The sequence below is a fragment of the Osmerus eperlanus genome, chromosome 24, assembly GCF_963692335.1.
Source record: "Osmerus eperlanus chromosome 24, fOsmEpe2.1, whole genome shotgun sequence".
NCBI lineage: Eukaryota > Metazoa > Chordata > Actinopteri > Osmeriformes > Osmeridae > Osmerus > Osmerus eperlanus.
Genome location: NC_085041.1, coordinates 4334965 through 4362829, shown reverse-complemented (window position 1 = coordinate 4362829; position 27865 = coordinate 4334965). Strand labels below are relative to the sequence as shown.

At 43.7% G+C, this 27865-nt stretch overlaps 3 protein-coding genes across 3 annotated transcripts; all 3 read left to right on the top strand.

Moving 5' to 3' along the window:
- The first annotated feature begins 27 nt into the window (after window positions 1-27).
- Window positions 28-5702, top strand: rab3b (RAB3B, member RAS oncogene family). Its single transcript, XM_062450942.1, has 5 exons — window positions 28-429; window positions 1201-1425; window positions 3279-3397; window positions 3827-3951; window positions 4289-5702. The coding sequence occupies exons 2-5, from the start codon at window positions 1201-1203 to the stop codon at window positions 4471-4473; spliced, it is 654 nt and encodes a 217-aa protein (XP_062306926.1). The 5' UTR covers window positions 28-429; the 3' UTR covers window positions 4474-5702.
- Window positions 5703-5937: 235 nt separating this feature from the next.
- On the top strand, window positions 5938-17651 carry nrd1b (nardilysin b (N-arginine dibasic convertase)). Its single transcript, XM_062450503.1, has 31 exons — window positions 5938-5958; window positions 7053-7262; window positions 7464-7731; window positions 7845-7926; window positions 8095-8248; window positions 8560-8633; window positions 9040-9135; window positions 9403-9525; window positions 9711-9768; window positions 9859-9932; window positions 10091-10160; window positions 10248-10325; window positions 10471-10591; window positions 10698-10756; window positions 10921-10975; window positions 11129-11233; window positions 11337-11460; window positions 12294-12380; window positions 12511-12630; window positions 12716-12767; window positions 12907-13057; window positions 13374-13501; window positions 13759-13921; window positions 14097-14128; window positions 14245-14383; window positions 14503-14550; window positions 14868-14920; window positions 15135-15218; window positions 15764-15971; window positions 16346-16435; window positions 16655-17651. The coding sequence occupies exons 2-31, from the start codon at window positions 7072-7074 to the stop codon at window positions 16877-16879; spliced, it is 3312 nt and encodes a 1103-aa protein (XP_062306487.1). The 5' UTR covers window positions 5938-5958; window positions 7053-7071; the 3' UTR covers window positions 16880-17651.
- A 1241-nt stretch (window positions 17652-18892) lies between these two features.
- LOC134011377 (sterile alpha motif domain-containing protein 9-like) lies at window positions 18893-27444 on the top strand. The gene is made up of 4 exons (XM_062450977.1): window positions 18893-18992; window positions 19747-20422; window positions 22231-22492; window positions 22658-27444. The coding sequence occupies exons 2-4, from the start codon at window positions 19799-19801 to the stop codon at window positions 26257-26259; spliced, it is 4488 nt and encodes a 1495-aa protein (XP_062306961.1). The 5' UTR covers window positions 18893-18992; window positions 19747-19798; the 3' UTR covers window positions 26260-27444.
- Window positions 27445-27865: the final 421 nt, after the last annotated feature.

Sequence of the window (27865 nt, the reverse complement as noted above, 5' to 3'; positions counted from 1 at the left end):
CAAAATTGGTTCATTCATAGCAGTAGATATTTTTAGGGCCTTTCTAGGAGGGAGGAGGTGAAACAGCTGACACCTTTGAGAATTATAGTCCCATACTGTATGCCCCTGGCAGGATATTGCCGTCAATGCCAAGGGTTGTATACAATGCAGATTAATTTAAAGGAGAGTTTACTCGGCTACAGGACATAGTAATCTATTAATTTACATTTTAAAAGCAATATTTACATTCCGGCGTCCAAAAAAATGTTCATATATTTTGCGGTGCATTATTAAGCGTTTTTGGTCGCGGAACAGCAGCTACCTCATAACCAAGACAACCGATAGCGAGATCTCTTCATCAAGTAGAATATTACGCACAGCTCACTCCGCTTGCTAAATCAGCGAGTTGAAAACGACAGGAGAGGAGAACCACCCATAGCCCTATTTGAGGTAAGATTTCATTCACGTCCCCATAAAAATAAACTGAATGAATAAACAATCATGTCATACGCACGACAACCGGAACGCTTGAATACAACTGTACCTCAGGCATAACGACTGAAGCCAATTGGATAATGGTAGGCTTGATAACTGTTTTATTATTCAGACATTTCTACACAGATATTTCTTTCTATGGAAAAAAAAATCAGTCTACTGGATGTTTAAAAAAATACCCATTTTAAATAAGAAGCACACCTGAGTTGCAAACCTGTTTGCTAGAATTATTTGCATCGAATTCCCACACATTGAAAAAGAGGCTTGCACCAGGTCGTAAAACGATTTTATACATGTATTCTCATAGTGATTGTTGTCTGATAATATACTCTATCTAACCTATTCATAGAAAAAAGGAGAGCAAATCGTTTAACCGTGAACATAATTATGATTGACCTGAATAGCTTATGTCAAAAACACACATTATGTCAGTAAACTCGGAAAATGGCTGTACTGTGTCCATGTTTTTGTGGTGTCAGTCAGTCCTTTCAAACATGGATTTGGTACTGCTTCCATGTCCATTGGTTAACAGCTCATAGCAGAGATCATGGCAGAATGCAGTATTCAGTAGAAAGTTAAATAACTGATTATTTTATTTTCAACAGAATACTACATTCTTCCAGATAGTGAATCAATATTGCACAAATGCTTCAGTGACATGATCCCAAATTCCCCCAAGCCTGTCTCTGACTCATCAGTCTGCCACATATCATCACTGGTCCCCAGATGGCGAAAGCAGACCAGCGCTTCGGGCAGAGAGACGGCTCAGACCAGAACTTTGACTACATGTTCAAGCTTCTCATCATTGGCAACAGCAGCGTGGGCAAGACCAGCTTCCTGTTCCGCTACGCCGACGACTCCTTCAGCAACTCGTTTGTGAGCACGGTGGGGATCGATTTTAAAGTCAAAACAGTCTACAGGAATGAGAAGAGGGTGAAGCTGCAGATATGGGTGAGTCCAGGCTTGGTCCTCTCCTCTGTATTAGAGTGGCATGCCACACTGGAGGTTGGGGTGTGTTCTGTCGTACAGATGATGTTTGTTTTCCAGCTGTTTGCATCTGGGTATAAGTGCTGTATCATCATGTTAACACTGAGGATGGTTATGTAAATATATACAGTACCACAAACAATCATGTACAATACAAACGCAGACACACACACACACATCGAATCCAGAGCCAAAACACATGTTGACATCCTCCTGTCTTTTGGATCTGAAGAACGCGAAATGTAGAGAGCAATCTGCTCGGAGGGGAGAAAAGGAGACAGAAGCTTCTGGCGAGCTTGCATCATCGGCGATGATGGTTGTCATGGCAGCGGCTCTTCACACCGCACTCCCCAACAGCGATGTCCTCGGAGGCAATTAAAGTGGCGCCCTCGGGTGAAGGGGTAGAACACAGGAGCCTGGTGGGTAGGGAGGGGGGGGCAAAGTGGGGTAGGCAGACAGAGCGACCAGAGCTAATTGCAGTTTGTGATAAGAGAGAGGGATAATCAGGGCCTATTGATCCTGCCTGAACACACGGTAGCGATATAAATATAGATCACGAAGAAACACGCACACACTCTTTCATACACACGTAAAAACAAACACGGAAGCACATTTCAAAACAGATGGAGAGCTATGAATGTTAGCAACTGAGTGAAGCTACAAGACTGCATCCATGCCTTGGTTATAGCCTGACTATGAAAACACAGACAGGTGCATGTTGTTTTCACCTGTACACTGACTGACATAGTCAAACATGCAGAGGGGGATTTGAACCTGCTACCTCTTGATCTGTTACTCCTCTAACCACTGAGCTACACCCATCCCTCCCCTTTTCCCTCCCTCCCTAACTCATAATATATTGTGAAGGTTCGGAACTCATCTTTCTGTGTGGACATAGAACCAGTCCTCTGGTAGGAATGGATTGCTGTGAGTCGAATGCTCGCACCGCTATCTATATTTCACGTTGCATGTATAGTCATAATTAATTGGATTTTAACAAAGTGCTACACTGTGTCCTGCATTCTGCCAGTGAACATTTACTTAATGAAAACACAGACGCAGATAAACAGTGACATCATGCCATCCGAGTACAATGAATATGACGCCTCTAAATATGGAGATACAGCCCTCTTCACAGCCAGCAATATAACATTTGCATGTCAAAATGCTGTACAAAGCATTTCAATCTGTGTTTGTATTTCTGTTTGGTGGACCATATCCTGTGATAGGTCTGCACAAAGACTCCATTCAGAAATGCTGTGCAGTAGGTGGGACGCTGGAAGTAAGATGTCACAAACGATCTGAATCTCCGGCGACGCTTTCCCAGCTTGGCTGCTGATCTTCCTCAGCGGAGACACCACAGCTTAATCTATAATTAAATGATAAGTGTGGAATGGGAGCAGCGAGGTGTGCGTGCGTTTCCTGTTTTGATTGTCAGTGTGAAGCTGCGTCACGTGCCCGCACGTGCCGTCGGGCGGGGTGAGAAGGTGTCGATCTTTCTGATTTCTCCTGGTAGTTCACAGATGGGCGCTCCGGTGTCGCTTTGCCAAGGCAACTGTTCTTCAGTGAATGAAGCTAATGTGGAACAACAGAAGATAAGCCTGCTGGTGTAGCTTTCCATCCCTGCTTCTTCTTCCTTGTCAGTTACCATCTAGATCTTCTAATCGCAGGCCAAATGCTGCACTTGGATAGATTTCTCTGTCCCACAGCATTTGGTTCGTCACAATTCCTGTAGCTTACATTACGAAGTCAGGAAAAACGTAAATGTCCATGTAAATAGTGTCAGAAAAGTGTGTGTGTGTGTTTCTTGTCTCTAGGATACTGCAGGGCAGGAGAGGTACAGGACTATCACCACTGCTTACTACCGTGGAGCCATGGGCTTCATCCTCATGTACGACATCACCAACGAGGAGTCCTTCAACGCTGTGCAGGACTGGTAAGAGCTGCACCAAAGGAAGAGGAGGTGGTTTCTAATGGCCGCCTTTCCTATTGTCCCCAGATAGAAGGCCCAGATAGATGTCGTCCATTCGTCTTTCCCCTGTCATGTCTTGTCAGAGCAGTGGCGGGGAAGGCGAGGAGATGAAGAAAGGAGTATATTTAGAAAGCAGTGAGATGCCACCCTTCTGTGCTCCAGATGGTTACGTTTGAAGGAACATTTATTCATGCAGCGTGCTCCACGTGAACTGTTGTGGGTTCAGTTCCTGCACAGATTTGACTGACTATGACTGTTATATAAGTAATTGATCTCCAAGATGTGGTAGATTATGTTATTTGCATTGTTTGTGTATGTAATGTATGTGTTTGTGCTTGCTTAAATCTGTGTGTCTGCGTGCCTGTGTGTGTGTGAATGTGTGTGTGTTTTCAGGGCCACTCAGATCAAGACCTACTCCTGGGATAATGCTCAGGTGATCATGGTGGGCAACAAGTGTGACATGGATGAGGAGAGGGTGGTGCCCCCTGAGAAGGGCAAACATCTGTCTGAGCAATTAGGTGAGCTCATAAGTGTCTAAATACAAGACTATATAACTGCAGTAGATGATGGTGATTACTGTACTTTTGTTGCTAGTGAGCAAACCTGAACAGCAGCCATTAGTCCATCTCACCCAACTGTCACTTTACTTTACATGTACATATCGTTAGGGTATTCTTAGTTGTTATTCTTACCCTAAATTAATCTGTAGTTCATGAAATGACAAATTATATTTATGTTTACAACATGGATCAGGTTTAAATAATTTACAAATTTGTTAGTCTGGATTGGTAGTCATTTCAAGCTCTGTGTTGGTAGTCATTTCAAGCTCTGTGTGTTCCTGTTTTCCAACGGCAGGGTTTGAGTACTACGAAGCCAGCGCCAAGGAGAACATCAACGTGCGGCAGGTCTTCGAGCGCCTGGTCGACATCATCTGTGTGAAGATGTCAGAGCGTGTAGACGTGGAACCACCCATGGCGCCTGGCACCAAGACGACCAGACTGACCGACAAGCCTCCCCAGCTGCCTCAGAAGTGCTGCTGATTCACCAGGAACTTCTCTCATTCCACAACTGTCCCTTCATTCTCTACCGTCACCCTGTCACTCTCACAATTCTGCAGTTCCCCAAAACTGTCCACAAGGCCTGTTTGTCACTTTGTATCAGCCTGAAGGAAGGTGAGCACTACACATCTGTTATTACTAGGACAACTGCTTACTACTATTATCTAGTATTGATTGCACCCTTAATGTCACCTTTGACCTTCAGATTCTGAGGACAGGGAACTCCAAGCAGGTTAAACAGGTAGCACTGCACTGCCTTTCTCCTTGAAAAAGTGTGGATTCATAGCACAATAGACACATAACCACAGCTCTTAACATCACATGTTTACAGGTTAGATATAGCTTTGTCAGCTGCATAGTCATAACGTGAAGTTCAGTCGTTTACACCTTTTGTCTAATGTGTATTGACAGGGACCAGCTGCCTCTAGTGGAGTGAAATAGGTTATAACTTATCTTATTATGTCTAGAACCACAAGTTTGCACACAAAGACATAACTTGCAACTGCCACTCTTAAAATGTATATTATATAGTAAATCAGGGTGTTTTGACTCTTTTGACGGACTCACAAGTTCAGTGAAGAGGATGCTTATTCCTTACCCCCCGCTAATGTAGCTATGTGGCTTTCATGTTTACAGTGTTTATTTTCACAAACGTGTTTAAAGAGCAAACGCTGTTGTGTATGACATAATATTGACTGTTTGGTTGTGAGTTTTGTGCAGTATCTTTAACAGGTGTGTTACATGTTGATAATGTCAGCCAACATACATGTACATTTAATTAGTGAATGGGAAGAAGTAGAAACGTAAAAAAAAAAAGTGCTAAAAACTTATTGACTGTAATTGTGACAGCAAATGTGAATATATTCTGTGTCAAATAGCAGATATTTAACTGTAATTTCCCATCATGTGTATTTTATGTTTATATTGAGAATAATACAAAAATATTTACATGTGATGATATGATTATTTTATAAGTTAATTTGTAAATTATAGTTAAAACTTATAATAGTTAGAACTTATAATAGTGTTAGCCAAGTATGGATTTATTTTTATGCTGTATGGGAAAAATATATACCTAGAGAATTTATGTAAACTTGCCATTTATAACTTAAACGACTTCAAGAGAAGCACAACGTGATTGTACAAAATATTGTGAATGTTTGTATATTATAGATTCGATTTAGTATAATAAAGCACAATCTTTACTTCAACGGGAATGTTTGCTGTGATTTGAGCAAAGCAACAAGAACTGAAAACGTGTTTGTCCATCCTGTTTGATAGAACGGTCATCACAATAGTGAATACGTCAGTCTTTTTGATAACAGTCGGAGATGATTGGAACAAATGTGTTAGCTTGAATGTACAGTCAAACGCGCAAGCGCTTGAAGTGACATTTTCTTCATTTAATTCATAATCTTTCTCACCACTAAAAATAACCATGTTTTTGTGTTGCTGTGACAATATATGGTAAGTAGACAATCAATGGGATAAGGGATCAATTAGTCCATTTTTCAAAACCCTTCATTGATAGTCCAAAAGCATGCATATTTGTATATAACGGCGCACACAATTGCCATTTGGCGGATTTTGTTCTAAAATGTTTTGCACCGACCAATCAATCATTACTGATCAGTTTGGAACAATCAGAGGCTCCCTTCTAGTACTGGTACAGTCATTTCCCCCAATCACGTTGCGTCTTGCAGTGTCAGTGCTGTTAAACAAATCCAAGGCGCAGATTAGGTAGGTTGTTAGAACCTCAAACAAGTCATTTTCACCGTTTTATCTCAAAAGGTGAGTTTTATGTTACAATTTGTGCTAATTGTATGTTCTGTAGTTATAGTTTGAAGTGTAAGAAAACTTTAACTGTACAGTACACTTTCATAGCGGATACTATTAGGCTAGCTAACTAGCTCTAGCTATATAGCACGTAGCACATCTCGTGCCTATTGACAGTTCGCTGTTCCATTAACTCGGATTAACCAGACAAGACCCATGCAATGTTAGCTACTGTAGTGCTGCGGTAAAGGAAGCAATAATGCTTGCCACTGTCTATCTAGCAAAATTGTTTGGCACGCTGTGGTTGTTCTACTGGATTGGAGCTAGCTAGCTAGCTGACATTGCTAGGCTAATGGTTGCTTACAAACTAGAATACAGCATATAGCGTTAGTTAGCTCGGTAGATAGTATTAGTAGTGCTAGCCACTAATGTCACGTAACACTACAGTAGTTAAATTAGCAAGCGAGTTGACATGTTGACGTCCTATAGCTACTGTAATCTTGTGATACAGGTGGTACTAGTACAACTAGCTAGTTAAGTCTAGTTAGTATAGCTACCTAGCTACTGTAGATACTACCTTGCCATTTCTGGTGCTAGATAACTGTTAAAAGAAAATGAAACATTTACAATTATAAGAAATGCATGCTGTATGCTGCAAACCTGTAACTAGGTTGCTAAACTAAATTGATTTCTCCATGTCAACCTAACTTAGCGCTTGAGACGTTTGTGATTTGCAACTGCTTTGGGCTAACACAGGGTATGCAATAAATACTTTTCAATTCTAGTTTCAAAACGGCTGCAAGAATGCCTCAGACAAATAAGGCGATAAGTTGTCCTGGCGGTCCAGGACAGGCCTCTGCCCCAGACCGAGGTGAGCCCCCACCAATCCCAGACGCTAGAGATCCGTTGGCAACAGGGGATGGTGCGGAAGCCACAGCACAGGATCAAGGAGACCTCCACATCATCAAATCTCCCAGTGATCCAAAGAAGTACAGGTAAAGGTGTTTGAAGTGCAGTGACGTCACTTTTGTACAACACAATGTTGTGTTGTTAGTATGGTGCTGTATAGGCCCCTGATTCAGGTATGGCCACCCAGCCATCACCAATAATAAGCACAGACATTGATGGGTCACACATGCATGAATGTCCTATGAAGATCAAACAGACCAAAAGTCTTTTACCACTCTACTCCACAGATACATAGAGTTAAGCAATGGCCTACGAGCACTTCTTGTGTCAGACTTCAGTGGTGCTGAAGGGAAGGGAGGAGCTGAGGAGGATGATGAGGAGGAGGAGGATGATGAGGAGGAAGCAGGGGGTGGCGACGAGGAGGAAGAGGAGGGGGACTCGGGAGAAGGAACGGAGGAGGAGGACGAGGAGGAGGAAGAGGAGCACGACAGTGACTTTGAAGAGCTGGATGAGGAGCATGAGGGGAAACAGAAGAAAAGCTGCTCTGAGAAGCAGGTGAGTGTGTGTGTGTATATATATATGCATATCTCAGATTTGCAGTGTGCACTGCTGTGCAGGCCTGATATCAGGTTCTCACCCCCTCCACCCCGCCCCTCTGTGCCCCCCAGTCGGCAGCTGCTCTGTGCATCAGTGTAGGCAGCTTCAGCGATCCTGAGGACCTGCCTGGCCTGGCCCATTTCCTTGAGCACAGTGAGGGTTTTTTTATCAGTCGACCTCCTTTTGTGGCATAGCCGCAGATCTATGTTTTTGGTCCGTTTCCCGGACCTTACCGTTGCTTTTCAATGTCTCTCTCTCATTCCTTGTTTCTCTCTTGTTCATCCTCTCTTTCTCATTCCCACTCTCTTTCATTCTCTTAAGTGGTGTTCATGGGCAGTGAGAAGTACCCAGCAGAAAACGGGTTTGATGCCTTTCTGAAGAAACACGGTGGCAGTGACAATGCCTCCACAGACTGCGAGAGGACCATCTTCCAGTTTGACGTGCAGAGGAAGTACTTCCGCGATGCCCTGGACCGGTGGGGCCGATACAATAATACTTGTAATGTTTGTCATAGTTGGCACATCTTGTGTAGATACAGTAGGTTTAAGTTATTTTTGTGAACGTTTATTTTTTGGGGTAAAGAGGAAAAGCTGCCCAATGTAGCCTCCTTGACTTAACATATGTATAAACAGATATTTCATCTCCACTGTGACTAAATGCTGGAAAGGGCAACAGTCTGTTCTTTTGAGTGAGAGGGAATCATCTCATTCCTGTCTTCAGAAGCTGTTGTCTTCAGACTTGCAAGTGGCCTTCAATCTGATCTGGGATGTTCTCCTTTTCTCCCAGGTGGGCCCAGTTCTTCATCTGTCCCCTGATGATTGAAGACGCCATTGACAGAGAAGTGGAAGCTGTGGACAGTGGTGAGTCTCAGTTTGTGGACCATTAGCTCAAACTGACGTGGTTTGGCGCTATCCCGGTTACAGATCCTCTAATCTACCTAATGTATCTGTTCTTCTAATCTGAAACGTCTAGTCTGTCAGGTATTCTTAATTCTCAGGGGCACAGTGTATATAACACAGTTCTGTGACCTAAGTCTATCAGGTATAAACCAAGAGGAGATGATTGAATTTGTTCTGCTGCGAGAGACCTGATGGAAAACTGCCTTCTGAAGTTATCAGGTCGTCTTCTCTCACAGATGACTTTCCTCTGTCTTTTTTTTTTTGCTGCTTCTTCTTTTCCCTCTTTCTCTTCCTCCATCCCTCTCTTTCTCCCATACTGTCCTTCTCCGGCCCTGTAATTGATTTTCCGCCTGTTTCTTTGATGTAGAGTACCAGCTCGCCAGGCCTTCAGACTCCCATCGTAAGGAGATGCTGTTTGGAAGCCTGGCCAAGCCCAGTCACCCCATGGGCAAATTCTGCTGGGGTAAGGACTCCAGAGACTATTGGTTTTAAATGTTTAACAGCCAGTTTCCCCAGACATGGAATAAGCCTAGTCCCCAAACAAGAAGGACAATGGCCTGACCTCCACGATCTCCATTGAAAAACGTTTTAGTCTAGTACTAGGCTTAATCCATGTCCAGGAAACTGAGCCTAAATGTTTGAGAGCCCAAGACGCAACGTTTCAACATACACATTGCTCCTGGAGAGCAGCAACGAGCCATTTCCTTGTTTTCCTTGTTATCCTCCGCAGGCAACGCCCAGACTCTGAAACACGAACCCAGAGGGAAACAGATCAACACCTACCAGCGTCTCAGAGACTTCTGGAAGAGATACTACTCTGCCCACTACATGACCCTCACTGTACAGTCCAAAGGTCACAACCACAACCGCTATGCCAAGTTAACAAACGCAAATTAACTGAACAAATCTCTCGATTTGAAGGAAATGTGTGCATGACGTTATTGGTTGTATGCTCTGCTCTATCAGTTGTGTTATGTGCTTCATTAAGGGTTTTTAATCTCATTAGCTGACTTGTAACATGTCCTGTTTGACCATTAGAAACCCTGGACACGCTGGAGGAGTGGGTGAGGGAGATCTTCAGCAATGTTCCCAACAAGTAAGTTCTGACTGACCGGCTGGCTGGTCATGGACTCGGTCTACAACCGTGGTCTGGTTTGTAACGGTCTTTGTTCCTCATCCTGTGTAGCGGTCAGCCGATACCAGACTTCTCTGATCTCCAGGATCCCTTCGACACGCCGGCCTTCAACAAGCTCTACAGAGGTAACGTTGTCCACCAAGACCTCCTCAAACATCAAATCAAATCTCACTTTCGGAATTCTTCTGGTGAGATTCAATTCCCAGTTCTTCATTTCCACCTGCACGTCACAATCTCAACGTTTATATATATATGTGTGTGTGTGTGTGTGTGTGTGTTACAGTGGTTCCTGTGAGGAAGGTGCATGCGCTCACCATCACCTGGGCCTTGCCACCTCAGGGGCAGCACTACAGGTGAATGTTCCAGAATATCCAGGAGTTGTGGGTCTGTCTCCCTGCAGCACCAGCTGGATGACTGACCTGCTGTTTCTTCTCCCTCAGGGTGAAGCCCTTGCACTACATCTCCTGGCTGATCGGCCATGAAGGAACCGGAAGCATCCTATCTCTGCTCCGCAAAAAGTGGGTTAACTGTCCCTTTCGTATGTCTGTCAACGTTGTGCGAGTGTATACGTGTTAAGCCGGGAATCAAACCGACAACCTTCTGATTAATAGCCCGACTCCTTAACCGCTCAGCCATCTGTGTGTTGTGTGTGGCGGGTCACAGATGCTGGGCGCTGGCTCTGTTTGGGGGGAACAGCGAGACGGGCTTCGACCAGAACGCCACCTACTCCATCTTCTCCATCTCCATCACGCTCACCAACGAGGGCTTCCAGAACTTCCACCAGGTCAGCCCCACCCCACACCCTCCTCCCCCCTCTGTTCACACACACAACACCCCCGTCTCACAAGTGTCACAAACTAACACACACACACTCTGGTTTTTGCGTGCAGGTGGTGCATCTGGTGTTCCAGTACCTGAAGATGCTCCAGACCCTCGGTCCTCAACAGAGGTTGGAGTCCTCTAAACCTCTAACCCTTCACCCTGTCGCACCCGAGAGATATCCCTGCCCCTTATGACAGAACCATTCGTCCATCCATCCTGTCTCTGTGTGATTTTCCTCTTGAAAGACCGACATGTTCATTCTGTCTCACTGTCCCGTTTCTTGTGTCTCAGGATTTATGAAGAAATTCAGAAGATAGAAGCAAATGAGTTTCACTATCAGGAGCAGGTGCGCTCACTCTACTAATCTTTACATGGTTGATGTCGAACTTAACTTTTATTCCTGTAACTTTTATCACTGTTGGTAGTGACTACGGTTCTGATCGTGAGTGTGTGTGTGTGTGTTTTATCGGCGTGTGACCCTCCTGTGTTCCTCTGACAGACCGACCCCATTGAGTACGTGGAGAACATCTGTGAGAACATGCAGCTGTTCCCCAAAGAGGACTTCCTGACCGGAGACCAGCTCATGTTTGAGTTCGACCCCCAGGTAAGGAGGAGAACCTGGGCTTTGCAGTCAAATGCTTTACAATTGAGCCCCTGCAAGCTACACCAACTCCCAACTTTGCCCCCCCCCCCCCCCCCCCCCGTAGGTGATCTCTGCAGCCGTGACCCTGCTGACCCCGGAGAGAGCCAACCTCCTTCTGACGTCCCCTGAGCACGAGGGACACTGCTGTCTCAAGGAGAAGTGGTTTGGCACCAGCTACAGCATGGAGGGTACGGCCACCAGCCCCACACACCTCCTCCACCGTCCCCACACACCACCTCCACCGGCCCCACACACCTCCACCAGCCCCACACACCTCCACCGGCCCCACACACCTCCACCAGCCCCACACACCTCCACCGGCCCCACACACCTCCACCGGCCCCACACACCACCTCCACCGGCCCCACACACCTCCACCAGCCCCACACACCTCCACCGGCCCCACACACCTCCTCCACCGGCCCCACACACCTCTTCCACCGGCCCCACACACCTCTTCCACCGGCCCCACACACACCTCCACCGGCCCCACACACCTCCTCCACCGGCCCCACACACCTCTTCCACCGGCCCCACACACCACCTCCACCGGCCCCACACACCTCCTCCACCGGCCCCACACACCACCTCCACCGGCCCCACACACCTCTTCCACCGGCCCCACACACCTCTTCCACCGGCCCCACACACCTCCTCCACCGGCCCCACACACCTCTTCCACCGGCCCCACACACCTCCTCCACCGGCCCCACACACCTCCTCCACCGGCCCCACACACACCTCCACCGGCCCCACACACCACCTCCACCGGCCCCACACACACCTCCACCGGCCCCACACACCACCTCCACCGGCCCCACACACACCTCCACCGGCCCCACACACCACTTCCACCAGCCCCACACACCTCCTCCACCAGCCCCACACACCTCAACCAGCACTCTGCTACACTTCACTCCTGATTCAACACAGGGACCGTCCCTTTTCTGGGTTCAAAGCTGTTTGAGGTCCTTTGAAGTGCTGCGTGGTTATGGAGTGAGTGGTGTGGTTGTCTCGGCAGATATCCCTGAGGAGTGGGCCCAGCGCTGGGCAGGAGACTTTGACCTCCACCCTGACCTCCATCTGCCCGCAGAGAACAAGTTCATTGGTTAGTATCATCGGTTGTTTTATCCTCGACTGTGAGACATGAGGACATTTTCAGTTTAAACTGATTTATTTCAGCAAGGCGCCCAAGGCGCCCATGATTTTACAACTCGCTGTCTGTCCTGTTTCCATAGCTACGGATTTCACTCTGAAGGCATCGGACTGCCCCGACACAGATGTCCCTGTCAGGATAGTGAACAACGAGAGAGGCTGTCTCTGGTTCAAGAAGGACAACAAGTTCAAAATACCCAAAGGTGTGAACGTGTGTGTGTGTGTGTGTGTGTGTGTTTGTGATCATGTGACTAACATTTAACACGTCCACGTTCCCCTCCCTCCCAGCCTACGTTCGTTTCAACCTCCTCTCCCCGATGATTCAGAAGTGTCCAGAGAAGTAAGCAGCACCCGCACACAAATACACACCCGTCGTCATTCGGCATCAGCAAGTCACACTAGAAAACCTGGGGAGAAACGTTCAAACGCTCCCCTGAGCTTCCTCGGCTGATCTGTGGTCGTGCCGTCTCCCCTGTTAGCCTTGTGCTGTTCGACATCTTCATCAACATCCTGGCTCACAACCTGGCGGAGCCGGCCTACGAGGCGGACGTGGCCCAGCTGGAGTACAAACTCATAGCAGGAGAGCACGGCCTGGTCATCAGGGTCAAGGGCTTCAACCACAAGCTGCCCGTGAGTGCCTCTCTCACACACACACACACACACACACACACCCAGGGACACATACCCACACACACGCCATGGTCATCAGGGTCAAGGGCTTCAACCACAAGCTGCCTGTGAGTGGCTCTCACACACACACACACCCAGGGACACATAACCATGGCTTGTGTGTGTGTGGGTATCAGGGTCAAGGGCTCCCAACCACAAGCTGAAACGCACACAGTCCGGTCCTCAAAGTCGAGGGCCGCTCTGTATGCAAACATATTTGTCTCTGGACGCCCTCGCGTGTGTCTCACGCCCCCCTCTCCCCTCTTCGCCCTCCCAGCTGCTGCTGAGCCTGATCGTGGACCACCTGGCCGACTTCACGGCCGAGCCCGGCGTGTTCACCATGTTCGCCGAGCAGCTGAAGAAGACCTACTTCAACATCCTCATCAAGCCAGAGAGACTGGGAAAGTAGGTCTCTCTCTCTCTCCCTCTCTCTCCCTCTCCAGCTGTCCTGACCTGTCACTAAGGCAGAACCCCAGACTGCCTGTGACTCTTCAGCTCTCTCTCTCTTGCTGTGCCTCTCCTCCACTCGTTCGCTGTGGTGAGTCTGAGGCTGCCTCGTGGTCAAAGTCCTGAGTGCAACGTCTGACTTGTGTGTCTCTCTCGCTCGCCCGTTCCCGACCACCCATCCGTCCCTCATCCATGTCCTCTCCCTCATCCCTCAGGGACGTGCGTCTCCTGATCCTGGAGCACTGCCGCTGGTCCGTCATCCAGAAGTACCAGGCCATCATGCAGGGCCTGACCGTGCATGACCTCATGGCGTTCGTGGGCGGTCTCAAGGCCGAGCTGTACGTCGAGGGGCTGGTGCAGGGAAACTTCAACAGCGTTGTGAGTCACCGACGCACTCAATCTCAAACACACACACAACTATTCCAGTCTTAAAAATATTTGTATATATATATTTCATTTTTATTCATTTGTCTCTGTTTAATGAATGATAGGAATTTATTTCTTTGTTTATCTGCCACATATACTGATTGTTTTATCCATTTTCCTTCAACAGGAGTCCATGGAGTTTCTGCAGTATTTCATTGAGTAGGTGTCCCATCTCCTTGGCCCTTTCCTTGGGAAATCTTCACATCTGTAAACCCTTGTCAGAATCCAAGAGGGCCGGTAAACATCTCGTGTTTTTCTCCTCCCGTCTTCTCCAGTAAGCTGCAGTTCAAGCGTCTGTCAGTAGAGGTCCCCGTTCTGTTCCGAGTGGTGGAGCTGCCCCAGAAGCACCACCTGTGCAAGGTCAAGTCCCTCAACAAGGGAGACGCCAACTCTGAGGTCACCGTCTACTACCAGGTAGGGACGCACCCTGCGCCTGTCACACGGTGGAGCAGCCCTGCTGCAGGGTTAGCACGTGGTGGTTGTTTAGTACAACAGTGAAGATGATGGTTTGTCTGTGTTCTGTTCTGTTCTAGTCCGGCCTCAAGAACCTGAGGGATCACACTCTGATGGAGTTACTGGTGGTGAGTGTTGTTGTTGCTAAGAGACCCTGACTGACATCGCAATTTGTCATTCTATTTTACAAGTATCCTTGTAATCCTTTCGAGTGAAAGGACTATTTTAAGAGTAGAGGGTTTACAAACCAGAATGGCTGAATTTACGGATGTGAGAAGGCCATTTGTTCATCCACTCAGTGCAGTCAGCAGGAACGTGTTCCCTATGTGTCGACACCAGCCCTGCGTCCCACAGCTTCAAGTGCTCCAATAACACAGTTGACTGAGTCTGAAGCACAGGGCACAACAGCACAGATAAGAGCCGCTCTTGTTCCTTCCTGTTTCAGATGCACATGGAGGAGCCCTGCTTCGACTTCCTCAGAACAAAGGAGACACTCGGGTCTGTAGATTATGGGAAATATAAAACAGAGTATTATATAATGATGATATAGTATATTATTTGAGGTCATGCATCATTTAGAGGACAACCCTACAAGTCCTTTGAAGAGAGTACATTTTGTGGGGGGAAATAAATTAATGTTTAGTAACTGACATTAAAGCAAGTTTTGCTTCCAGAGCTGGGTGGGGGTGACCTTTGACCTTGTTGTCTGCAGGTACCAGGTGTACCCCACCTGCAGAAACACCTCCGGGGTCCTTGGCTTCTCCATCACCGTGGAAACACAGGCCACCAAGTTCAAGTGAGTCCTTGTCACCTTGTTGCGTTTGTGATTTGTTGTGATTTGTTTTCTTGAACGCAGCCCAGGGGAAATCAAACAAACTCTGGGATGATTTTTAGCAACAGTGAACTGATGAGGTGACGGGGTCAGTGATGGATAACATGTGTTGTCAGGGGCAGCACAGAGGAGAAGGATCTCAGCAGCGTATGCAGGTTAGACGGAACAGAGGGTTAGAACCACAGGCATGTCCATCGGCTGCACAGCCATCATACGTGCTCATAGGTTGTCTCTGAAGTTGGTTTTAACAGAACCGAAAGGTGAAAGTTGCAGCGTAAGACTCACGAGTGAAATGTTTCACACATATTCCTTTAGCAGACGCTTTTATCCAAAGGGAGGTTCAAACGGTGCATACAGAAAGCACCGCAAGTGAATTAGGGAAGTCTGAGCCAATCTGATCTCACTGAAGTCCACCAGGCACACACAGTTAGTCAGTTGAATCAGATATGCTAAACAGGGAATCTCAACCATGACACATCTCTCCCTCTCTCCCCCCCCCATCCTCCCAGCACTGACTTTGTGGAGTCCAAGATCGAGGAGTTCTTGGTGTCGTTCGGGGAGAAGATGAGCAGCCTGACGGAGGAGGGCTTCCGGACGCAGGTGACCGCCCTCATCAAGCTGAAGGAGTGCGAGGACACGCACCTGGGCGAGGAGGTCGACCGCAACTGGTTCGAGGTGGTCACCCAGCAGTACATCTTCGACAGGCTCAGCAAGGAGGTGCGTGTGTCGTCGTCCCCCCCTCCGGCCCTGCAGGGGGCGTCAACCCCCAGCAGCACCAATCATGACTGACCACCGCAATGCCGTTAGAACGATGCACTTCTGATTCTTGACTGTCTGACCTACTGTCTATAGTAACTATTTGCATGTTGCTTTTGGATAGAAGCATATGATACCTTTTTTGATGTAAATGTATGATGTCTGTTATGTTCATTTATCACTGCTCATCCGATATCTGAATTGGGTCCACACTGATTCAGGCTACGTAGACAGTTCCACATCCACTGATATCCCCTTATCTTATCGTTGCGCCATGTGGGTTTTACAGGACCAGTTAGGTGTGTCTCACTCCTGTTAATCTGTGTGTGCTGCAGATTGAAGCCCTGAAGATCATCACCAAAGCAGAGCTGGTGTCCTGGTTCATGGAGCACAGGGATTCCTCAAGCAGGAGACTCAGTGTTCATGTAAGTATGTGTGTGTGTGTGAGAGAGAGGGCAAGAATGAGAAAAGTGAGTCAGACGTGGTGGTTAGAATAATAGTGTCTAGATTAGAGCGTGTTGAATAGGAAATCTTACCGAGAATATCAACATGTTAACATAGTGAGTCATTGGTCGGAGAGAGACTGTAGGGCAGTCCTCCGTGTCCTCTCGCTGACCCCTCGCTCTCTCCTCTCTCCCTCCCAGGTGGTGGGCTTTGGTGAGGAGGAGGACGGGCCGGCTGAGCAGCCCTCCTGCAGCCCTGCCGGCCCTGCAGGCCACGGCCCCGGGAACGCCTCCTCCTACGGCGAGGTGTCCAGGCTCACCTTCCTGCCGGCCTCGCCTGTGCTCCCCGACGTCACCCTCATCACAGACATCCGCGCGTTCACCTCCTCCCTCACCCTCCACCCCTACCACAAAATCCTCAAGTAAACCCCCACACACATACACCCCCGACCTTGGGAGGAGTGGGAGAGATGGTGTCAGACGTCTTGTATCTCAGGATGACAAGGCCCTGGTACCATGTGGCTTCTACAGAAGGGAAACGCCTGCCTGCCTCCCTCCCCTTTCCCCTTCTCTTCTCTCCATCAAAATAATAAAGTGTCGACCACAGCGGTCAGTATCTATAATTGCAAAGACCACTTTACAAAGAGGAACTGGTTGTCGGGAGAGATGGTTAAACTTGATGGGTCTCCAGTATTTGTCTTTAGTTTGTCTGGCCAGTGCCCCCTGATAGAACGTTATTGATGTGTTAACAACTCAGGATGTTGGGTTAACAAGGGATAAGAAAAACAAGAAGTAGCGAAGAAACGGGGATTTGGTTTTCAATCATGTATTTGAACTACATATCACTGACCACTGTATCACTAACAGATGTAACATGTTGGAAGAAACTTGTATTTTGATAATGGCTCATCAGGGTTTATATATACATGTTTCAGGCTGAAAGATTTTGTTGATAGAATCCAAATAATCATTGTGTGTGAAGAAGACCTAAAATGGTGGCCAGTGTTGTACTTTTAAGTTGATTTTGTTGTATTGTTTTAACGGACAGGTTGCGCAGAGGGGAGAAAGATAAGGCGTCATGATCTTTGTCGATTTAAAATTTCATCCCTACCTCCTTCCTTTTAACCACTGGACTGGCATGTTTTAACCTGTCATCAACTCAAATGTATATATTTATTAAAAGTGAATGTAGAACCAAGGTCCTGACTACTACTTATTAAGGGAACTAGGTTCAATGTTTGGCAAAATGTATTTTCCTTATTTAAACAATAATAACTTTTAGTATTGTAGGATATTTTACTTCAGAAGGATTTGGATCAAAAATAGAGACTGAGACGGAATATCTTTAAAAGTCAAGATGGATGAGAGGTTTATTTAGCAGTGGTACAGGAAGACACCAAAAGCTAACAGGCACAATATACAACCTGTTATATAGTCATTATGAGGAAAATCCCTCGCCCGGCATTATACTATTTCTCAATGTTATTCCCCCAATGTATCCAAGGTGCGTCACCCTCAATGAGACTGACATGCGTGCCCCACCCTTACTTATCTGGCACGACCTGCCAGACTCAACAATCCCGTTTGAGACATAAGAATACATAAGTCCCAGATAATGCTTAGTCACCCTGGCCCCCTTTCCTCCTTCGAGAATGTTCTCCATCACCCTGTTAATCAAGTTTTGGGCCATCACAGTATCAACTCAGTGTGTTAGATACACACTGTACAAGAGTGTTAGAATGAAGTGTGGAGAGAAAAAGGAGACTTCTCTGTATTCAAAATCTGTTTTCTGAGAGGCTGATGTGGTTTTGCTTGGTAGTCTTGTAGATGTAACTTGGAGGGAGATGTGTTCCTTCTGTTGAAAATAAATAAATTCAGGAGACTTAAACAAATGCTAGGAAGATGCACACTTTTGTGGAGGAAAACCTTTTTATATATATTAAAATAGTAACTATGATAATTTGTGCTCTGTTTCAGATACTGTATCAAGTATTGAGTAATGCAGTCAATTGTGGACTTCTCCTTATAGCTATTTCTATCATGACAGTCTGGGTGTGGTGTAGTATGGACTGGAGTTTGCCACCAGTAAAACAAACCATGTGACCTATGTAGGTTTCCCCTTTTGATAGACCAAAGCACAGTACTTTGTAAGTAAGTCACTCGTTTGTTGCGGAGCCAAGAAATCATCTTGAGTTTCATTTTAGAGGTGTTAGAAGTGGACCTATTTTCTTTACAGGTAAGTTCACAGTTATTGAATGTGTACTATTAACATCACCACTGTAAACTTTTACATGAATGGGCATTGTTTATTGAAACCTACTTCTCCTTATAGCTATTTCTATCATGACAGTCTGGGTGTGGTGTAGTATGGACTGGAGTTTGCCACCAGTAAAACAAACCATGTGACCTATGTAGGTTTCCCCTTTTGATAGACCAAAGCACAGTACTTTGTAAGTAAGTCACTCGTTTGTTGCGGAGCCAAGAAATCATCTTGAGTTTCATTTTAGAGGTGTTAGAAGTGGACCTATTTTCTTTACAGGTAAGTTCACAGTTATTGAATGTGTACTATTAACATCACCACTGTAAACTTTTACATGAATGGGCATTGTTTATTGAAACCTACATTGTTTGGAAAAACACTTGTGTACAGGGTTGTATGTTTCTTGTGTTGTAATACAAAAATATTTAGACAAGCAAACCTTTTGTTATCAGATGCATTGTTCTTATTTTAGCTTGGTATTGCAGTCATTTGGATAAGTAATCTAATATTTATGACATTGTTAAGTGTCAGTTTTAGCTAAATATTTTCATATGTTGGCTATAGGTGTAGACATTAAATCCGTTTGTATTTATAGTAGTTGGACTATTAAAGTAATGTACATTACTCATACGGGACAACCTTGATACTTTTAGTGAGCTCAGCAGTAGGAAGCATGATTCAAATGTATGATTGGATGTGATTGTTTTGCTTTTTATGAAGGGAGGCATTGTGCTTTTTTAAAGGAAATTTGGCTATGTATGCAAATACCAGCTGGTAGCAGAAGGTCTTAGCCAGCTAGAAAAAAATTGTTAAACAGGCTCTTTATTAGACCTATGTTGGTATTCCACCTTCAAACTTAATATGGGACCCATACATGTACAATTACTGTGAAAAATTGTAATTGCCTACATTTATCGCTATTATATACCCTTTGCCTATTAACATTTCCCATGGAATTTTTCCTAAACAATCTTTATCATAAATACACACATTGACACCTTTTCCCTTTTACCTTCTCCCTCATATATTTCAGGCGCATCAAATATAGACCTCGTCATTGCAAATGCAAAGCTTCATAAATAAAAATGAGCAATCTAACAGAATCGGAAGCTAAGATAAAAAAATGGACCACAGAAGAAGTTCACCAGTGGTTGAAGACAACGGTCAACATTCCGCACTTATATGCAGATAAGCTCCTAGAAGAAGAAGTATCAGGGGAAGAAATGCTCTATTTTCAGAAACAAGATCTGCTTGATATGGAAATAAAACATGGACCTGCTGTCAAAATCTTTACATATCTAGATGAGTTGAGGAGAGGATCACAGCATGCATCAAAATATCCTGCATATGTAGACAAGTGGACAAAAGAGCAAGTTTGTAATTGGTTATTGGACAAAGTGAAGGTGTACAAACAATACACTGACCGGCTACTAGAGGAAGAGGTATCTGGAGACTGCCTAGTTTGTTTCAGCAAAAAAGATCTTACAGATCTACAGATAAAACAGGGGCCTGCTGTAAAGATTTTAGGCAAGTTAAGTGAGTTAGACAGTGAGTTAGGACCTGAGTTACAAACCCCTACGCATTTCAAGACTGACCCAGAGGACCAGCAGAAAAATCACAGAGACAGTCCTGTTTCCCTCCTGCAAACTCCATCTGCTCAAACAGAACCACATCAGACTATGGGACCAGAGAGAACAACAGTCAACGAGGTATAGTAAAGTATGGATAGCATGATTTTTTTAATGGTAAAGTTTTGGATGTGTGGGCAAAGACTTGTTTTAGGTTATGTAAGTAGTACAAAACTAACATATGTATTTATCTTTTCCTACCATAATAGCTGTAGAATTAAATTTGTTCTCTAGGCTAATGACGTTTTTTGTTTAACCCTTGTGTTATCTTCGGGTCATTCTGACCCATCAGTCATTGTGACCCACCTTCGTATTGCGACAGATTTACCGCATACAAAGACAAAGTGAAGCATTTTCTTTTAACAGCTAGGCTGTCTCAGACCCCCCACATTGCAAAGGTTAAAAGAAAATTATTTTAATTTGTTTTTGTATTGGGTAAAATTGGGTAAACACAACGATGGTTCGTTATGAACCTTTGGGTCATGTGACCCGAAGGCAGCACGAGGGTTAAATCATTTCATGAAATTACATTTTCAATGTGACAATTTTACTGGATTACCTTCACTATAGGTGAAATAGTTCTAATATTAAATATGGTTGCAAGCAGCAATTAAGGGGCCAAGCGCCAAAAAAGGCTAAATGAGAATCTAAACAAGCAAGGCAAAACTAAATAAAAAATAGTTTTGTCATGATTAACCCTCGTGCTGCCTTCGGGTCACATGACCCAAAGGTTCATAACGAACCATCGTTGTGTTTACCCAATTTTACCCAATACAAAAACAAATTAAAATAATTTTCTTTTAACCTTTGCAATGTGGGGGGTCTGAGACAGCCTAGCTGTTAAAAGAAAATGCTTCACTTTGTCTTTGTATGCGGTAAATCTGTCGCAATACGACGGTGGGTCACAATGACTGATGGGTCAGAATGACCCGAAGATAACACAAGGGTTAACTAATGTGTTCAGTAAATATCTTATTAGGAATAAGGAATTATTAGGATTTTTTTCTCTTTGTTAAAAGATTCAAAATGGCCTACATGGGAAAATGTGATATTTTTCGACTTGGTATGCCACATAGAATCAGAAGAGTCCAATCTTGTGATTTTTGGTCAAACTGTTCAGAAGTTATAAGCAAAAAAAAACTTTTTGTTGAATTATTCTGACCAGTAGGTGGCGCTGTGACAAAACTGTGCAGGTACACTCAAGTCATGTTTGACTAATCAATTAGAATTTACTTTTTTTTTGTCAGCATGGTCTGAAGATGATCTGATTCAATTTTCATGAAAATCAGAGCAAGAGCCTACGTGGAGTTTGAAAATTGCGTTTTTTCTGAAAATTCAAAATGGCGGAAAAACGTTCATGATGGAAATGACGTCATGGGTCCAATCGGATTGTCTTGATCTACGGAATCCAATGATACCTCATTTTTTGTTATGTGGGTAAAGGCACCTCCAACTTTGACCCCTTGGTGGCGATAAATTGCTCAAGTGTAGACATGAAACTTGGTGAAAATGATCAGGAGTCCACAATGAGCGTGCCACATTTGAAAACGTTTTACCATACGATTCTATGGGCTGTTATAGATTCCCATGGTAGAATAATAACCCCCTACCGGAGGAATAATAATAATAACAAATAAAAACAACAAAAACAATTGGTGCCATCGCAGCAAAGCTGAGATGCCTCTAATTATTTAATCTTCTACATGTGTTCTGGATTACCACAAAGAGTGCGGCCTGTGTTCAGAAGGGTTTTATTACTTTTATTACTTATAATATTGTTTTTATTGTATTTGTATTTTATGTAAAGCACTTTTAGCTGCAATTCTTGTATGAAATGTGCTATATAATTAAATTATTCTTATTATTATTATCTTGTTTTGTCCCTACAGAACCGAGAGACACATAGAATGTTGATCCAATACTTAGAAGAACTACTGAAGAATGACTTGAAAAAGTTCACTTCATTACTTCGTGATTCCAAGTTGACTGGATTTGCATCAATTCCACACAGCCATTTAGAGAAAAAGGACCGCATTGGAATTGCTGATCTGATGATAAAACACTATGGGGGCGAGGCTTTGCAAGTCACCCTAAAGATTTTAAAGCAAATTGATCACAATGATCTTGCTCAACGTCTTGAGAGGAATATGGGTAAGAAAAACAATAGTGTATCTCTGGCAGTGGACTTAATATCGACTATTATCAATCCCATTAGATAATACTATATTAACTAAGGCATTATTTTCTATTGCTTGAATCCAATTTGACAAAGAAGTTGCCTGATTGTTGATTTCTGATTGTTGATGATTTCTTTAGGTGAGATGGCGCCACTCAACCCAACAGCTGTCCTGAGAAGAGAGGCGAATCAGGGTGATAAACTAAGGAATTTGTTGACATGTGGAGGAAATTCCCTTGACCACTATGATAGATTTGTAGTTGTTATGAACACATGTCAAAAAGAACAAGTAGAAAATCTTGAGTTTCTAAGCAAATTGAAATTGTTCTGTGTACTAGATTTTGACCCAAACTCTGCAGCTCCTGGTGGAGTATGCAGTTTCTACAGAAAATCGCGTGTTGCAAATCTTCATAGCCCCCCCCAATTTCAAAGTGAACCAGAAGATGTGATCAAAAATCTCAGTCTTGGTATACAGACAAGCTGGGTATTTTGCAATGGCAGACATGATATTGACTGTGAAGCAAATAAAGAGTTATCCTACAAGGAATGGTTTAGGACAGCACGCGGAGACATTGAGCAAATGGTTTCATTCATCTGCAAGCCAGAAGTTCTTCAGTCTAGAAGAAGTCTTGTTATATTTCTCCTACTGTCACCAGTGCACACTGACAAAGATGCTGTCTTTGATACTTTCATGACTTTCTATTCACGTAGAAAGGGAGAAAACATAGTGAGTATTTGTGAATCTCAGAGCACATTTGACAAATGGAGAGACATGATAAAGGACAAGTGTGATTATGATATCACCAAGCAGGCAGTATACCTGTTAACAATGAGTGAGATCAATGGCGCTGTGATGACACTTGGACCACACAATCAACCATGTGGTAGATCCCTCCCATCTTCGGATTCAAGCAGCGTAATTCTCAAACAGAAGGATGAAGACTATATGACTGCTTTGGACATTTTATGTGAAAATCAGTGTGAGAATGTCTATGATGAGAAAAGCAAAGACTTCCAAGACCATAAAATTAAAATGGAGGAGGAATTCTACAGAGGGGGCAAAGCCAAGTGGTGGAACTTCTATTTTAGTGACCAAGGTAAAGCAAAACCGTTCATAAAAAGAGACAAATATTTCAATGTAATGAAGATGGTCAAAGCTCAGACTAAAGATCCCAGATCTGCATGTGTTTTGTTGAATCTGTTTCATCACCCAAGTTGCGGGGGTACCACACTAGCCATGCATGTGATGTGGGATCTTCGAAAGGAATTCAGATGTGCAGTATTGAAGGACAATACTCTACCAAAACCTGAAGTGGCTAGACAAGTCGAAACGTTGATGAAGCTTGGGCAAAGTGAGAAGTCTACTCCAGTGTTGCTGTTGGTAGATGATTCAAAAGATGCCGAAAACCGAGATCATCTCATTAACTGCGTTCGCAAAACTGGTGAGAAATGCTCTAGCACAGATGTGGAAGATCCTGCAAACTCTCTTGTCATCATTCTGAATTGTGTTCGTTCCCATAACCCGAAGAGCCAGTACCAGGACTGTGCACAAGAAAGCCAGTACATAACTGCATCACTTACAAAAAAGGAACAAGATGATTTTGAAGAGAAACTTCAAGAACTCAAAGAAACTCATACAAAACCTGAAAACTTCTACAGTTTTATGATCATGATGAGTGGCTTTGATGAGCAATACATTGCTGGACTCGTCAGCCACACTCTAAAGGACTTTAACATTGAAACAAAGACAGCTAAACTCTTTGCTTTCTTAGCACTCTTGAATACACATGTGCCTGAATCATACATTTCTGTATCTCTTTGTGAGGATTTCTTTGGAATGAAATTTTGGGGTATTTTGGTGAAAGACGGTGTACTTGACAGAATGGAACCGTACACAAACCTATTGATAATTGACACCATTGAGAACCAGGGAGGATACAAAGCTATTAGAATCCTTCATCATTCTATTGCCTCTGCATGTCTTAAAGAGTTAGGCACAAGGTACAACATTTGCTTGAGTGACATAACCTTAGAAATGCTACACTGTGATTTGTTTTTCAAAACTGGAGTGGTAAAACACACCCTGATGCTCTCAATTCAAAGCATGTTGATTGGAAGGTGCAAAAAAGATGAAGATCTCAGAACTCAGTTCTCACCACTGATAGAAGATATCCACACACAGGAGGGTAGAGAACAAATTCAAGCCATCTTTGAGAAAGCATCTTTGCGATTTGTTGAAAGTGCATCTATTCCTCAGGCACTTGCACGGTATCTTTATATCAAAGTACGTGATTTTCCCCAAGCAGTGAAATGGGCAGAAAATGCTAAAAATATCACAGAAAATCCATACACAGTTGACACGATTGGACAGGTTTACAAAAGTAATCTTAATTACAACATCCAAAATGAAACCCAGAAAATACCCAGTCCAGATAACTTAAATACAAATCTGACGATTGCAAAAAATGCCATTCAGGCTTTTGAAAGAGCTCAAGAGTTGGCCAACAAACAGGATACATGTGTCAATGATCCTGAGGACAATTTCACAAAGTCAACCTACAGCATTTTTGGCTATGTTGGGATGATAGAAATTATAATAACAGTCTTTGAAATGTTAAGCAGTCTGCCATTCTTTGATGTGGCTAATCTAGAGAAAAAGAGGCATTTACTTGGCTTTCTAAGTAAATCAATTTCCATCACTACAGTTCCAGACATAAACAATGAGGAGTACAGAGAGTATTGTCGCATAATTCAAGAGCATAAGTCTTTTCTCCTTGATTTTTACTTGAAAGCTAAGGTAAAAACTACATTTGAAATATGTGATGGCTACTTCACCTACATAAAGGGAAAACATTTTGGAGACTTTGAGACAAGAAATCGAAAGAAAATCTCTGACAACTTTACCAAGTATCTAAAGCTTGTTTGCATGTCATCACAAGAGATGCGCGAGGAACGACAAAAGAGGACCCAACTCAATCTAAGCATTGATATCGAGGAACGCAGAATGTACCTAGTGGAAAGGCATGCAGACACATTTGCAGGATTAATTCAACATTTAGACAAGACAGCCGAGGAAATGGAGACAATCACTGAGTACTATGGATTTTTGCACAAACACTCATCTAGTACAAGATTGGACAAAATTAACTTAATTTTGTCCAATGTAATTCTCCACCTACTAAAACCAAAATCTAAACATTTAAAGAGTCACCAGGAACTTATTAATCTCCTTAAACAAACATTGCAAGACATAGGAATGCAACATCCCTATCCCGACCCATACTATCTGGCACTGCTGTTATTTTGGCCGAGTGCAGATACAGAAAAAACAGACATTGGGACATATGTGAACTCCATTCGAAAGTCATCCCAAAAGCATTTTGTGTTTAGGAGGAGAAGCACTGTTGCCCACTTCTACCTTGGCAAAGAAAGGGGATTGAAGAGGCTTGTACCGAAACGTAACCTTGATGAGTGTTTTATGAAAATATCACGGGAGAAGTTAGCTGCACTTTGGAGGAACGGAGATATCTTTAAAGATAAGAAAATCAGGGACCGTCTTCGCAGAGTCCATGGAACAATTGAAGAAGAACAAGTTTTTGCTAATTACGACACAATGAAAATCCCTGTGCGACCAGCCAACCCTGGTGTTGTAAGGAGCGGATTCAGCTCAGAAAAAGTGTCGTTCTACTTGGGTTTTGCTATTAATGGTCCTCTTGCATATGATATCAAGTATGAATCATGAAGTTGCAAGATGTTCCTTAGGTTTGTTACAATGGGAACTTTCCCTAACCATGATCTACAACAAACGTTTCATTTTTTCATGAAATACATGTTGGATTGTGAAGAAATACATTATCTCAAGAAAAAATAAGGATTTTTGAATGGAGCCCTCAATAAACTGAAATTGACTTGTTGAATGGCTTGTAGTAGTCAAGGCTATAGTCCCTTGAGACAGTATTGAAAACTTAGACTGAAATACAATTGCTTGGAGAGTGTCAAGAAAATGAAACATTGATTGTTCCAAAATCATGACACTTGCAGATTTTGAAAAGCCATGACAGATGTCATTATTTGCTATTGTTTTAGGCATAATGCAGCAGATAAGACTGGATTATTCATGACTACAGTCCTCATTGTGATGTAACGAGGCTTCAACTATCTTAATGGACAGTAGAGTCAAAATATTTGAGATGGTGACTATATTCAATGAGTAAACATGCTTAAAATGGGCATGGAATGAATAAAGAACTTTCTTCTTTTTAGACATTTTTATGTTGGAACGTTTTAAACATTTTTGTTTGCTATGATTTCTGTTTTATTGATTTGTTTATTTACGGCTTGTGTGTTTTGGATTCCCGCAAAGACTGCGGCTTGTGTTTTGTTGAGTTACAATTTTATTTACATTGGAAAACCACAAAGACTGTGGCTCGAGATACCGCAAAGACTGCGGCCTGTGTACAAAAGGGTTTTATTACTTATTACTTTTAATAACTTATTACTATAATGTTTTATTGATTTTATGTAAAGCACCTTGAGCTGCAATTCTTGTATGAAATGTGCTATATAAATAAAGTCTTATTATTACATGTGTATTAAGCAGGCAAGGGCAAAAGTGCATATGATGACAAAATACAAGTGATGACTGATCACCAGGACATGTACAGTACATGTTCAAATAACTTGCAGTACAAGTTTAACTATTATTCACTGTTATAAAGTTTGCAAAGAAATCTAAATAACTCAACACTATATGATGAGATTGTATTCTGTTAAGCCTACATTTTATGAGTGGTTTTATTGTATTGCTATTTCATGGTGTTATTGAATCTTTTCCATTTTTAGCATTGTGAAACAGTAGAACTTTTTCAAAACATGCAGCTGTATCGCATAGCTAGAGATACGACAACAAACTTTCAATCTGTCTCTACACTCTAATAATAAATATACTTTGTTTTGTGTACCACAGTGTGCAGTGTCTTACATCCTTTCACTATTCAATCAGAAGTATGTTATTGTGTTGGCGTATGGCTCAGACTCCATTTACAAAACCACCCTGGATTTGATGTCTTAGCTTTATTAAAATCAGGTAATTATGTTAATGAAAAAGGTGACGGCAGAGGTCCGTTGGTGTCCATCAGAACCAGCTGATGGTGGTCAACGCGTCTGGGTCGTAGGGCGCAGCGGGCAGCATAGCCTTGTCCAGCAGCAGGGTGGATCTTCAGATCTCTGGTCTGGTTGTCTGGGCCCAGAGAAGCGAACTGGATCTGCTCCTTGGCGCTGTGCCCCTGTACAATTATGTTCCCTTGTTGTGTCAAGGTGTGTGTGTGGGGGGGGGATAGGGATGGTGA

Bases quoted from the DNA above. Each gene is read 5' to 3' on its own strand.
- nrd1b (XM_062450503.1), top strand. From the start codon at position 7,072: ATGCCTCAGACAAATAAGGCGATAAGTTGTCCTGGCGGTCCAGGACAG. The intron at 9,526-9,710 runs GTCACAACCACA...TTTGACCATTAG, and splicing joins CCTCACTGTACAGTCCAAAG to AAACCCTGGACACGCTGGAG. The intron at 15,219-15,763 runs GTGAGTCCTTGT...CCATCCTCCCAG, and splicing joins ACACAGGCCACCAAGTTCAA to CACTGACTTTGTGGAGTCCA.
- rab3b (XM_062450942.1), top strand. From the start codon at position 1,201: ATGGCGAAAGCAGACCAGCGCTTCGGGCAGAGAGACGGCTCAGACCAG. The intron at 1,426-3,278 runs GTGAGTCCAGGC...TCTTGTCTCTAG, and splicing joins GGGTGAAGCTGCAGATATGG to GATACTGCAGGGCAGGAGAG. The intron at 3,952-4,288 runs GTGAGCTCATAA...TTCCAACGGCAG, and splicing joins ACATCTGTCTGAGCAATTAG to GGTTTGAGTACTACGAAGCC.
- LOC134011377 (XM_062450977.1), top strand. From the start codon at position 19,799: ATGAGCAATCTAACAGAATCGGAAGCTAAGATAAAAAAATGGACCACA. The intron at 20,423-22,230 runs GTATAGTAAAGT...TTGTCCCTACAG, and splicing joins AGAGAACAACAGTCAACGAG to AACCGAGAGACACATAGAAT. The intron at 22,493-22,657 runs GTAAGAAAAACA...TGATTTCTTTAG, and splicing joins ACGTCTTGAGAGGAATATGG to GTGAGATGGCGCCACTCAAC.